We start from the raw sequence: 14,228 nt of genomic DNA, 5'->3' as shown, positions 1-14,228 counted from the left end.
ATATGGCTAAAACAAATGATTTTATTTATTGAAAACGTGATTATTTATTTTTTACAATTTCAACAACATTTAGCATTCCCATAAGATCGGGCACAAAACCACTAATCTGATTGTCCAATTCTGTTCACCAGTATCTAACCAGTAACCCGTTGTACTACAGAAAAGACAAAATAGCCAAAAATTACAACGAGGAATAACTAACTGCCGATTACCGAGACAGTACACTTCTAGGAAATCTTAGTGAGTAAAGCAATCACACATAACTTCATAGCTATTTACAAATATCTGTAACGTGATCTTCGTAACTTTCGGCAGGAAAAAGACGTTTTTCTTTTTTCGATAGTTGGACAGATACGGGCGCGTGATACACCTGCTGCTGGTAAATTTGTCACTACTGCGATTGCTAATTTAGAAGCACAATAACATCACATTTTCGAGCGAGAAGGGTCGCGAGTGATTGGCATCTTAGGTGCACCTTTTTCCTCAGTCTGAAATCGTCGTTTATTGAGTAGATATGAAAATCCCAACTGTGAATGCACACCACGTCACATTGTCGTTCATTACGAAGTTGCTCGTGGGTGTGCAGAAGCCAAGCGATGAACTCTTGCCAACTGTCACAGTGCAATTTGGGATTAAACTCAAGAATCGACACATTGGTGGGACATACGGTGTTATGATATACCCGTCCAGTGTACAAACCCGCTACTTTTAGTTTATTGTAGAAATCGAGACCAGATACTAGGTGGACTTCTTCATCAGCTGGCCGTTGTGTGAGATCCTTTATCGTGGTTACTCCTTCACGTTGAAGGTGATGGCGCTTACTAACGGGAAGTAAAAAATGGCAGAGGTCTTGTCGGGATGTCATTTTTTTATATTCCTGGTTACTTATAGATGATTGAGCTTGGCCTCTTAGAGTGTCCTGCTTAAGCCATCCAATCGGTTTTTTTCAATAAACTATGCAATTCTATTTACCATAAAGCATCAAGTACCAACTCATGCCGTTTGTATTCATTTGAGAACCACCGCCTTCAATATTTCGCGACAAGTTTTCAAAAGAATTCTTCTGGATCAAACGCAGTATCGTCAGGTCGGGGTGTCAAAGCCTGACAGAGTATCTCTTTAAGAACACCTGAAGCTTCGTTTGGCTGAAGCGGGTTGAAGCCCGAAAGATGCTGGGGGCGGCCTATCGTTGGAACTGCATTAGAGTTCAGCTTGATAGATCCCACCCGTTGCAATTCCGATTGATCAAAATGCTGTGAACACAGCCTGTATCGCTGATAGATGTCTTCGGGCAAATCAGGTAGCCCACAAAACACTAACCATTGACGTCGTCGAACAGGATCTTTAGGGAAACGATGCAGGATCGCCCCGCGACATCCAGGTAGACAGCATCGAACCGAGGACGCTCCCGTGATTAGCGCGTTGATGTCATTTTGTGACAACTCTGCGGACAATGCGGTTGCAAAAGATGGAGAACCATTTCGACGGAACGCTCCGTCCGCCATTAGCGACATCCGACGTCTAATAAGGCAAGAAAGGCACACTGAAAGGCTCTACCGCCCTAGGCATTACCAGCGCTGAGTACCCGTGTATTTCTCTTAATTCTTCATCTGTCAGTTAACACGGTACGCGAAAAATACGGGATTATCTTTTGACGGTTGTTAGAATGTAACCTCTCTCACAGAAGCTCAAGCACTAATCCCTCTCCAATGTATAATTTGCGAAAAAAAACCGTTCGTTATCGTATAAAAGCCGTCGGTAAAAGCAGTACCGTCACGCCAGCTGTTTAGATTGCCTGCCGTAGATGGCGAGAAACAGAAGCCCGCGAAATTTGAAGACACCGCAGAAACGCCGCTGGATATGTTCTTCGTATTTCACGTCTAGTACTTATTCCGTTCGACATTACTTTAGCTGGCTGACTTCTAGTATGAAAAGTCCATCCAAAAAATCCAAACTACAACCAGTTTCAATCAACACTTAATTGACAGTAAATGCCCTATGGCAAACGTATGCTGTTATTAAGAAAAGCACCTGGATATTGAAAAATATCTATAAAATCCCTATATAGGCTTGTTTCAGTCTCATTCAATTATTCTTACAAAAGTACTATACGGACTTTGTACCCCCTGGGCAAATATACTTGCTCATAAAGGGAAAAGCGTGCTTTTTACACCTTAGAGAATAATGTTAACTTGGTTGATTTTAAAGCTAAGCCAGGAAATTGCTAATAATTTCTTGAGTATATGCACATATATATACTTGCGAAAACTGCGCGAACGAGTATACTAAACTTGTGTTGTATAACAGACTATTTCCACACTATAATATACTTTGGAGGCAGCTATTAGATCATAAAAATGGGCAGGAAGCTAGCCGTTACTGGACTTTTTATATCTATAGAGGAAAAATGAAGTGGGTTTAGTAGGAAACCAAACACCTTTATATGTTGTCGAAACTCTATCCATCTGTCTGTTTGTCCAACCCAAATCAAGCCCATAAAGAATTCGGGCTAGGCTTCGGTATTTAATCTCATTCGGATTAGGCTTAATATTTAATAGGTCGCTAGAGTTTGATCTTAAAAGGAGCTGCGACTAAGATAGAGCAAATTGTATGAACACTTCTTTCCTCTAAATAGTAAAATTTTGTTTTCCCCGTAAAACGTAATGTTAATTTGAGCAAGCTGAAAATAAAGGTTGATCTTGAAAAGGTTTTTACGTATTCAAGCTTTCCAAAATGAACGAAACATCAGATTTGAAAAGAAATTGTCAATTTTTAACCTTCTGCAATTTAGTTGTGTAATGAATGACATTTGTGCCGAAACGGTTAATAGTTAATAGCCGACATGTGAACCATCTCAACTAATTTTTTCAAGCGAGCGAACACTTTTTCCAGGAACAAATTCTTTTTCCTGTAGTGGTGCTGTGATGCCAATTTAGTCAATTTTCAAAACAGCTTATAACATTTGATTCTGCAGATATGATTCACATTTATTCATTGGATGGATACTTTCTTCTGAGTGATAGGATTCATTGAAGTAGAAGGACACGATAAATGAAACAAGGTATTGATGTTATAACACCGTTGCAACGAGAAGGTGAAAATATTTGTACAGAAGCACGGGATTATGCTTAGGTAAGATCCCACGATGGCGCTACATGCACAACAGAAAGTTGGTTAGTTAAGAAAAATTTCAGTTTCATATTGATAATTTTGGAATTTAGTTCAGTTATTTCTTCAAGCAGTGAAATACACTTAATGAGTTGACGTATCGATTGCGCTAAAGTAAAGGGATTACTACGATATTTTACTAAGAAAGCAGGGTAATTCCAGCAAGGTAATTAATTATTGTTGGAAGAAAACAATAGAAGGTCACTGACTCCAAATAATAACTGATTAAAGCAAAAAACGTGATTACTCAAACCATAGAGTTGCAGTGGAATAACAGGATTCCAGGACGCAACTGGATATATTTAGTTTATGTATGGAATAGAGCAATATCTTACTATAGGGGTCAAATGCAACAAAAATATCAAATAGGCTGTTGAGAGAACTGCAGCTTCACAGCGGGACTGTCAGAACGTTCCAATAGTAAAACGGGGTGCGTGAAGCCGAATAATTGCGACGGAATAAATGTCTTTGATAAACTGGTTGAAATAGATTTGCTTTAGTGGGATAGCCACAACAGAATATTGAAACTGGTTCTACAGAATTTTAGCTACTTAAAATTCAACGGGATAATTGCAAAGGTGTAGGCTGCAATCGAGCTTCAATTCCGTAAACCAAATATTTCGGTCATGATGTTTTTCTTTCTATTTTTGAAATAACCTTTTTGAGTTATTACGGCCCAGTATTTTTATGTATATCTATGGGAAGGCTGTAGAGGCTAATATGAACAAAATTATGGTGAGGTTACGAAAAATAAGTCTCTTGTGACAAAATGGCAACCAATATTCACACGCACGCCTATTAACGGATACGGGCTTATCTTGATACCAACCGAAAGTCATCGCCGGTCTAAATCGAAGTACTATGTATGTTTCCATACACATCTCTAAAATGGTCATTTGGGCACCAAAGTCAAACGTGACATCTATTTGTCTCATGTAGCAAAAGGGGTGGAAATATATTCCGAGGAAACTTTAAACGGTCCTTTGAGCTAATTTTTAATCCATATCAATAAGAAAGTTAAAACGGCTGATATGGCAAACTTATCTTGTTATACCTAAAATCCATGTTCCGGCATGAACAGGGTTCGAAGATAAATTTGATGACTGTTTTTCTTATTCTGACACTAAGATAGAAGCATGGGTATCTATGCGCGGAGTGTATTCCTTGGCACCAATCAAAAGTTGTCGATTAGCTGAAGTATTATATATTTCATGTTCCTATACCTAAATTTTAGATTTACCATTTGATGGGTGAATATTTAGCGTGATGTTTTATGTAGGACCGGTGTTTTTACCATCAATCCAAAGACCCCAGTGAACTGAGCCAAAATACTACACATTGTCCTCTACCTGAAATTGATGCTTAAGCGCGAAAAAGGCCATTATTCCGACAAATTGTATCAAATGAAATTAGCTAAATCGAGACAGGCGCAGAACAAAGCTTGCCAGTCTGAACAAAGCGTGCCAAAGTGCCACGCCAAGTACATAACACCATCGTGAAGAACTGCTATTGCGAAAGATATGTATTTTAGAGAAATTACTTTTCTCTAGGCGATTTCATCATACAATAACATGAACTCCTCTAAAGATTGAGAAGTGTCAGTTAGTCTATTCTAATCCTTTAAAAATGTTGATCACTATATTGGTTTATCCTGTATGTATTAATCGAAGCTCTAGCATTATTGTAGCTCCTCCCAATATTAATGTTCTGGTTGCGCATAAAGCTAATCAATGTGTTACCTGCTGCTACTACTAATAATAATGGCAATGAAAAAATGATAATGACGTCCCTTGTATATATAATATATCTAGGTCCGTTCGTTTATTCAAAGAGATAAACATTCAAATGTACATTGCTATGTATTAGTCTTATCTTGGCGTCATATTATCACGTCAGACGTTCTCCGTAGCGGCACTCACGACGCAAACGATTCTCTCGTGCCTATAATGGTAGCTGCTGTGGTAACGATCTCCTCGAAAACCACCCGTCGTTAAAATAAGCGTAATCACATTCTTCGTATACTACCGACCGTAGAGCTCTCACTCGTAGAAATCGAAATAGGCTCGAGGGAGTCAGGAGTTCAGTTTAGTTCAGTTTTGGTTCCAATGAGAGTCCCTGCTAGCACTTTCAAACTTCATTTGCCCTACCCAACTTTCGCTTATAAACAGCATGCTAATCAGCGGCTCTATTTTGTTAATTTTCATTTCTTTTACATTTCACTCTATTCGGTAATGAGTGAAATATGCATCTAGCATCGTACCAGTCATTCGTAAGCGAGTTGATGATTGAGTATAATACACTATTTATCGTCGTTTCATAGTTTCAGAGAAAGCCATTCTCAGTGACGTCTCTTTTTGAACGATGTGTAAGCGACAATTGCCAACCCCAGGACTTTCGTTCTGTTTCATTTATCGGCATTTTGCTAATGTTGTCGATATTTATGGTAATGTAACGTTATATTTATTTGGCCATGTACAAGGTTCATGACGTGAAGCACAATTTTGCCTTGCTCTTATGACCGACATGTTGCTCAGAAGGCGTTGGTTCTTTTCAAAGTTTCTTAGCGTTACCCAGCATCTCGCCGATAATAGACCAACCGACCGCGATACATAATGTTTCTCCACAATACCGAATGGTCTGAAATGTTTATATGTTTTTTATAGATGTATAGAGACTTTTACTTGTCTGCGATCTTCTCCATTCGCATACATCCAATGTATACGGTGGACTATATTTATTCATCTTTTCATATAAATAGACGGTAATATTAAGAAATATATTTGGAGCAGAAACTCATCCGCCGTAGATCCTTTTACTAGGGCACACCTTATATAGAAGTTACTTAACTCTCCCGTTAAAATTCATGATATAACCTTTTCCAGCTACTTTTGCTTGAACGCTTTCCATACCAGACATACTAGTCGGTCTTTGTGATAGCGCCACTTAAACTAATGCTTAACGCTAAAATCTGACGTAGAACTCAAAACATTTATATAAGACATACGAGTCACTCAACTTCAAAGCAGGCCAACTTTATATTTGAATTATGCGCCGTAACGTACGCAAAATAAACCGTTAACGACTACTCACTAATCCAATGCAGTCTCTATTGTTGTTCATAGTTCATATACGCTACTAATAACGCTTTTGTAGATTTTACAAACAGCTTCTCAGTGACAGACTATGTGCCACTTCTACAAAAGCATATGACACTGAAATGAGCATTTCACTTCTTAAAGGTATTCACGTGTTATATAAACTAAATATTTTACGATATGATAATATGATCAGTCAAGCTATTTATTGCCACTATAAAGATAAAGTAGTTATTTTACGATAACTTACTAGCTTAATTCAAGTACAACGAAATAGGTATTATATCGTAACCACGGAAAAATACAGAAAAATGCACTAAAATCAAATACCTTGAAATTTCAGCTAAAATCAATATTTTAAATGAATATGCGCTACAAAATTCTAGATTCATTGTAGGATTTAGACCTTAGGGTACTTGTAGCACGTAACTAATATTTTTGAAAACTAGAACATTTTTCCTTGCTTACACTAAATGTCTTTTCACGCACATAAAACTCTGTATAGTTACGATGTTCTGCGTTTTAGGTGAAATGGGGTATTAATTCCAGCGGTATTAATATTGGTTTAGCAGGTAGCAATAAAATGAACGGGGGTTGAGTTTCGATATATATAAATTATTGTGCTGCGCATTCGGGTTGTTCTTTAAACCTCGTTAACTTGTTTTAGTTAATGTACATATATTTGGCTTAACTCACGTTGCTGCGGTTTTCTGAATTAAACAAATCATAAAGGCGTTACTACGAATGGTAAGTCAAGAATGGCGAATGCGCATTAAGGGTGCGTCGGACGAGCAAAAGGCAAATTTCATAAAATACATACTGAATAAGGAAAACTAATTGCTATACAAGACGTCGCCGTTACAAAGCCGATGCAGCCGTTTCCTGTTGTGCTCCATAATGTTCAGAGAAATGTGCCACACAGAATGTCAACGAAACAAACTTCTCCAACGGAAACTGAATCTTTTCGAACAGTTTCAATAGTCCTAGAGTCGACTTTGAAGCTAACAACAGTAAGTGCGTAAGCCCTTACGAGAAACAGGACAGGGTTGGCATTCTGCAGCAAGGCACTGTCAATAATCAATGCAAGCCGCCACGGGGCCTACAGGCCCTCCTCATTTACAAGTTCTCCCTAAACCTCGTGTTTCGTTTTGATGCTGTTAATGACCCTAGCCACATACAGGGATGCAATAGTGTGTTATGGTGATGTATTTCTATACACACCCATGGTTTTTTTGGTTTACAATGTGGGTGTGTGTGTCACAGTGTGTGTAAAAACCGTGTCGCTGAAGCGGCTTCTCTCTGTTCCGCTTCGGGTGCCTGTGTGTGCATAAGGTTGGCTGAATCAAATCACCAAAGAGCATCGGGGTTGTCCTTTTGGGGCACTTCAATGAGGCGTGGCTTGTCGATGACCTTGGCGGTACGCTGGCCTTTTTCAACGATGCCAATAATCCATGCTGGATAGTGTTCCTGTTTTTCTATCTCCCTGCAAAAGGTGGCGGCTTTTTCCCGCGGCAGCGCAATCAGCAGCCCTCCACTTTGCTCGGGGCATGTGCCCTGCGAAATGGGAAACTCAGCAGCCAGATTCTTGGCAATCAGCGGTAGCTTCGCGATCACGGGTAGGTTGTGAATAGCAAACGCTACATCGTTTTTCTGTACAGCAGCCAGCTCTTGAGCAGCCTTCAAAATGCCCACTTCGCTGAGGTCGGTGCAAGCGTGTGCACCATACTTCATCATCAATTTTGCGGCTGTTTTGTTTAGCCGCACCATGAGATCGTTAGCGCGGGCAAACGCTTTTCGGACATCAGCCTCGTTTAGGTAATACTTTATACGATTCCAACGGTCGGGTATCTCCATCCACTGGTAGACCGAGGTGGCCACACTGCTGCCTAGGGGCTTCGTAAGCACAAGTACGTCGCCAGCAACGGCATTATCCGGAACGAGGATCTCCTCGTTATAACAAACAGTAGCAGCCAATCCGCCACATGTCATCCACGGGTTGAGTGTCGCTTGACAGCCGTTAACGTTCACACCTGCTAGATACGCTTGATCCTTGAAGCCTTTTGTAATATAGTTGATTATAACTTCTTGTTCCTTCTCCGTCATTTTGTTGCTTATGTTTAACATTAAGCTAAGCGTATCGACCTCAACAATGCCGTACTTATACAGATGCGACAGTACTGCCGTACATGCCACCTTGCCCATAACGTATGGGTCGTCCATGGTACCAACGTTACGGGCCAGTGATTGAACAAGTACGCTATCAGGATTACGCGTCGGTGAAATCGTTACTTCCATCCCGGATCCGATTCGAGGTACACCAAGATGCATGTACGATGTTGAGAGATTTTGCATGTCTAGGTTTAGCATAAGTGCGCCAAGCGCCTCTTGACCCAACTTGCTTTCCTGCCGGGGTTCGGCGAAGTTCGATAACCGAAAACTAGAGTCAAGACCGCATGCTACCGGGTCAAACCGAGTGTAGGAATTTCCTCCGTGACTGTTCTCGAGTTCAAGTTTGACAGCGTGCTGTACAGCAGTTGCCGTCTGTCCTTGAGCCTGTTGATGTTGCTGCTGCTGTTGTTGTGCTTGTTGTTGCTGTGCCTGCTGCTGTTGTTGGTGAGCGCTGAGCGCATTTGCCGGCTGCAGGGTGATGAGGTCTGAAGCCCGCGCAGGCTGCAGGGTTGTCAACTCTGGTCTTTCCTGCTGTTGATGTGTTTGGTTATTCTGTTGAGCTTGTTGTTGTTGCTGCTGTGCTTGCTGTTGTTGTTGTACATGATTTTGCTGTTGCTGCTGATGTTGTTGCTGCTGCTGTTGTTGTTGTTGAATAGACTGAATATGGCCACCACCACTAGTCATTTGTTGAAGAACCTGTTGGCTGACTATTGGCTGCTGTGCAGTCTGATGAATTTGGTAACTAACTGGCTGCTGATGATGAAGCTGGGTTGGATGTTTGAGCTGATCAGAGCTCGAGCTGACCACCGCGCTGGACGTCTGTTGACCGGTAAGATTTCGAACAACCTGCGTCATATCTGGCAGACTGTGCATATTCCTAGCCATGTGTTGTGTCATCGTGCGAGCAATTTGCTGCGGCGTCATGTTGCGCGATATCTGCGAATGCGGCTGAATTGTCGACATATTGGTGAAGTCCAGCGCAGAGGTGATAAATGCTCGGCTCTCATGCGGATGCCGGTTGTTCATGACGCTAAGCGGGTTAGCGCCGCGTGCGCGGAGGCGTCGCTGAATGGAAACCGGGCTAGAACCCCGGGATGCGAGCTGACGCCGCCAAAAAAATACGCACCACACGCACACACCCAAAATAAACCTATAATACACAGAAACGAAGAACGAAAGAGTCGAATTTATCCCGAGTTGCTCCTACACAGCAAGCCGTAACTGAGGACAGTGCATTTGTCTAACGACAGGATCGAATAGGCTCTTTTTTTGGAAGCAAAATATGTTATGTTGCCTCGATAGGCACTGAACACTACCACTTTTTGACAGCGAACACTCTCCGCACAAGGTAACATCACCTCCTTGCTCGTCCGATGAAAACAACGATTGTGAGCTAAGGACTAGATGGCCAAGTGAGCCGCTACAATGAGCCACACTGTCGGGCTTGCTACGCCTGTCAACCTAAGTTTTACAAATATAATTTGTACTTGATTTAGCTAGGATAGCATCCTCAATCACAGCTGTAATTTTGATATATGCTAGTTGAGTTAAAGTTGGCCTTCAGCGGCCGAAATTGAAAGTGGTGGAACTGCTGCTCTTGCTGGTATAGCGCATCTAGTCTACATCAGAAGCAAACAACGCGATCGCTCTGAAAAGTAGATTGTTGGTTCTTAGCTGCTCGAAGGGCCGAACCTACGATTTCAAGCTTTTTGAAATATTTGTAGTAGTATCGATGTTATTGCATTTGTTTGTGACAATTCGTAGAAAATTCATTTTCCAGAGATGTTTCTAATTTGGAAACAATGTTAATAGCTGCTAACGCTTGCTTTCAAATGATTGTCTCCACTGTTCGTCGTCTTCATTTTAAATGTTGCGCTTAATGTATGCAAAGCCAAATTGCGGAAAACAGCTCGTGACCGTCTGCTGTCATTTGGTGAACTTTGCACATAGTTGATGAAGCCCATCTTATGAACATAGCGTTCAACATACATCTACTGAATTGTCTATGATTCATTGGAAATTTTTAAGTATTTCTTGACGTATGTGACATAAATATTGATTAAAAAAAAAAAAAAAAAAATATATATATATATATATATATATATATTAAATTATTTCTGCAAAAAATGTTAACCGAAACTGGCGTAAATTGCTGTTTTGTTTTTTAAAATGCATGTGTATGTTGCTACTCAGTTTTCCGTGCGATTTCAAAAACATCCAGTGTAATTATTTTTCTCGATAAGTGGAGTAAGATTGTTTGGCTCGGTGTAATCCAATCAATCATTAAACACAGGGCTCTTTATAAATAGCATTACTATAGCAATAAGATTTTTCTGAGATTACCATACCATTTACGGTATTCTCGTAAATAATTTAATGAGATTATATTTGTCAGTTATACAACTGATTTAGGAGACAACTAATAAATGGAAAATTTAGTTTCGTAATGACTCCCTTTACGAGCCTTGAATCTTTAGGGATGTCAAGCTCTTTTTCAACCAAGCGAATTCATAGTTTGACTTTAGACATCTTTCGTATAGGTTTTCTTAAGATACTTCGCATTTACAAAAAATACAGTTTCGAAAATTTTTCGTAGAAGATTGGCACTGATAAGGATGACACTAATCTAATATGGCTATACGCTGTAAAATGTTTTTGAAATAATGATAATTTTCGCTGAAATATAATAGATTATACACACCTTACTTGTCAGGTTTTGAATGCATGGCATGCGTAAAATTTATATATATATATATATATATATATATATATATATATATATAGACAACTTCTGATAAAATACCTCTCATAATGAGTTATTTCTGTTTCAGTCGAATGGCTGTTATAAGATGAACCTCCATGTATTTAATTATTCAAAGTCAATCGAACAGTGCTGTCCACCGCTGAACCTCCTCATCCCTAGCCAACAACAAGACGCTTAGAAACAAATATTCCTTCTGAAGTTGGTTGTGAACGTCAATGATGCGACTGCAAACCTAGTTGCACCCGCCAATGACTACCCGTGTCTTCTCAACAGGCCTATCTAGGCCATGATTTGTCAATTGCATTGTAAATTGTTAAGTTCTATGTGTCAAAGGTTTCGTGACACCACAGCTAACCTTGTGTCATGAATGTTGCTGTTAAATTACAGAGCGCGTTTAAAAAGAATAAAGTATCATTCTACAGTTTCGATTTTGGTACTAACTATCCACTATGGTAGCAATTATATTATATAGCGGAAGCTTTTTTGTGCCAAAAACCTTTATGTTACGAGGGTGTGTTAAACATTTAATTTGTTACTATTGCTACTGTTTCAACTGGGATCGTGCTGATTACCAATGCTCGGTAAAATTAAGGCTGGCCCCTATTTTTTACAGAAAAAAGGTCTAAGCTTATTTCTAGAACATTACGATTTATATATATATATATAAAACTCTAATATTTCTAATAACGACATCATGATATGACGAAAACACTTACGACCCCTAAAACTTAACCAACCCAGAACGTTAAATGTGTTTCAAACGTTATAAACAATCATATAGCTTCGACATGTTAAGCTTAAGAGTCAAACCTGCTTTAAATACACCGCGCTTGAATATGGAAGTACAAACAAGAAGTAAAACAAAAATTGTTTTAATTTTTAAGTTTTTCATAAATTGAACCCCAGTGCAACACATTGCTGGCCGGATGGAGAGCGGGTAAATAGCTCTGATGTTATTCGAGATCAATAAAAATCTTTTATGCATTTCACTAAGAGAGTATTTTGATCGTCTGAGCGGAGGGCGGCACAATCCACACAACATAGCCATACTCCAAAGTGCCTATTTTATAACTTAATTTAAAATACAAGATAACTAAAACCAGATAGAACCAGTGCCATAGGATCGTATTATACGGTATAATATACAATAGACGAAGCTAATTCCCTTGCAACGCAAAAATATCTACAAGAAAAACGCTGAACATTTTAAAACTAGATACACCCACTAAGCTCGAGGTACGTCCGTGCCCAATTTAATTGGCTTTCAGTGTCACACCGTAATGAAAAGCGTTTTCTATTTTTTAGTTGGGTGGTCATGCTTATCTGGTTTATGTTCAGATGCGATGCATCATATACGTCAGTGCCAAGGCAAAATCAAACTGGGTCTTCTGTCTAAAACCTACGACTAGTACCTACGCATATGATTTATAAATGCAACGGAAATTTTTCTATATTATAAACAGTGAGATATCCGTTAAGCAAGTATTTGTTATTAAGCAATATATGCTAAATGTGGTCTTTGGGTCAGCTATTACATTCTTTCAAAGCCTACGCAGATGTTACGTAGAATTGACGACAGTTCCCTTCACTGCTGAGTTCCTAAGCGTAAGTTTTATTTGGTCATTTACTACCATACTTTTGATTATATATGAACCTTCGAAATTTATGGCATGCTTAATATCTACTATCTTAAGATACACCTGTTTTTCATCTGTCTTAGAGAAAAAAATAAATTCATTTGTATTCTCAGGATTTGCCTGTGCGTGATTGATACACACCAAAAGACCCATTTGAAGCATGGTGTATTCAGTCTAGTGTACTGATGCCCAATTTATCGGCAGAGATCAACTATCATAGATATTTCAAACATGCTCGTTTCAGTAGATGACCCTTAGTAAAAGCCGGATAAACTGAAGAAGATAAGATTTCAAAATTCAGTCTGTCAATGTGATTTGTGGCAGGTAATCAGGCGAATATGCAAATCATTGGATTTCGATTATGTATGAGAAATTCGAAATGTATGAAAAAGTTGCACATGTTGCTAGCATAGATCATACTGATCCTTTCAACGAGCAATTTGTGCGACGCAGAATTGATTATATATAATGGAAATGCTTATTTAGGACGAAACTGACCGAAAAATACCACAGATCGGCTAAACAAATTAAGCTTCAGGAGGGCGGAAGGAATGTAGTGATGGGATCATGATTATTCATCATTTGGGGAGTTTGAGGCTGAATAGTCAAAAACTTTGGGAGTGTGGGACTACTATACAGACTAATTATTTGAAAAAGAGCCATAGTAGATCCCCTTCAACGGTCATAAATAATATATGAGACAAAAAATATTATTAAAAAAAAAAAGGAATACCTGTCTTGGCGTTTTGGTGGCAGCTTGGCTTTTCTGCCGTATGTATCGTACTTCATCGGTTTCTACACATCGTTGAATAAATCGGAACGCCAACTTCATCAGCCGCGTGAAAAGTTTGCCTAGGTCTGCAAGTACGGTGAGCAGTAATGGAATACCAATCGAAGCGTAGACTATGGTTAAAAGCCGACCACCGGCCGTGCTCGGAGCGATGTTACCATAACCTAAACAGAAATGCGGTCAAAAGTAAAGACAATAATTGCAGAATTTAAGCTTCGCACGAAACTTTTTCACAACATATTGTTAAAACATCAGAACCAAGAGGCTTTCACGCATTGACTCGTGTGGTGACGGGACAACCCGGGTACAGCATCCGTACATTTTTAATTATGGACACCCACGCAGATCGGTTCATGAATCTCTTTCTAGTATATGGTGCGTACTTTGCGTACCTACATGGCCGACTAAACATTGTCTTGTCACTATTTCCAGTTCAATATTTTTAGCTCAGATTTATAAGGTCTAAACCCAGGCTCAAACCCGAACTTGTTGCAGTTGTACCACGGGTCTGTAACCCCGCATCGTTCGAGTCAGCTATTTTTAGCCCTATTGCTATTAAGTTATTGAATCAATTGTTTTTACCGTGACATTTTTTTACATACAAA

General features: G+C 39.5%; 3 protein-coding genes and 1 long non-coding RNA gene across 4 annotated transcripts in view; 1 reads left to right on the top strand and 3 right to left on the bottom strand.

Annotated features, from left to right (window-relative positions):
* Positions 1 to 1,412, bottom strand: part of LOC111262068 (uncharacterized) — a 5,690-nt gene extending 4,278 nt beyond the window's left edge. The window contains exon 1 of the mRNA XM_022836042.2: positions 1,321 to 1,412. Coding sequence (XP_022691777.1) covers positions 1,321 to 1,323 — 3 coding nt within the window. The 5' untranslated portion in view covers positions 1,324 to 1,412. The remainder of the gene's footprint in view (positions 1 to 1,320) is intronic.
* On the bottom strand, positions 20 to 2,093 carry LOC147753245 (uncharacterized). Its single transcript, XM_086968928.1, has one exon. The coding sequence runs from the start codon at positions 1,512 to 1,514 to the stop codon at positions 1,050 to 1,052; it is 465 nt and encodes a 154-aa protein (XP_086825054.1). The 5' UTR covers positions 1,515 to 2,093; the 3' UTR covers positions 20 to 1,049.
* Positions 2,094 to 4,940: 2,847 nt separating this feature from the next.
* Positions 4,941 to 13,712, bottom strand: LOC111262065 (inactive selenide, water dikinase-like protein). Its single transcript, XM_022836038.2, has 2 exons — positions 13,567 to 13,712; positions 4,941 to 9,582 (listed from the first exon to the last, which is right to left on the bottom strand). The coding sequence occupies exons 1-2, from the start codon at positions 13,620 to 13,622 to the stop codon at positions 7,611 to 7,613; spliced, it is 2,028 nt and encodes a 675-aa protein (XP_022691773.1). The 5' UTR covers positions 13,623 to 13,712; the 3' UTR covers positions 4,941 to 7,610.
* On the top strand, positions 9,589 to 11,621 carry LOC111262071 (uncharacterized). The gene is made up of 2 exons (XR_002681373.2): positions 9,589 to 10,471; positions 11,264 to 11,621. It is a non-coding gene; the product is annotated as an uncharacterized LOC111262071 (long non-coding RNA).
* Positions 13,713 to 14,228: the final 516 nt, after the last annotated feature.

This window comes from Varroa jacobsoni, unplaced genomic scaffold, assembly GCF_002532875.2.
Source record: "Varroa jacobsoni isolate VJ856 unplaced genomic scaffold, vjacob_1.0 scaffold_625, whole genome shotgun sequence".
In the NCBI taxonomy this organism is placed as follows: Eukaryota; Metazoa; Arthropoda; class Arachnida; order Mesostigmata; family Varroidae; genus Varroa; species Varroa jacobsoni.
The sequence above is the reverse complement of the archived record's forward strand: the minus strand, read 5'-3'. Positions and strand labels throughout refer to the sequence as shown.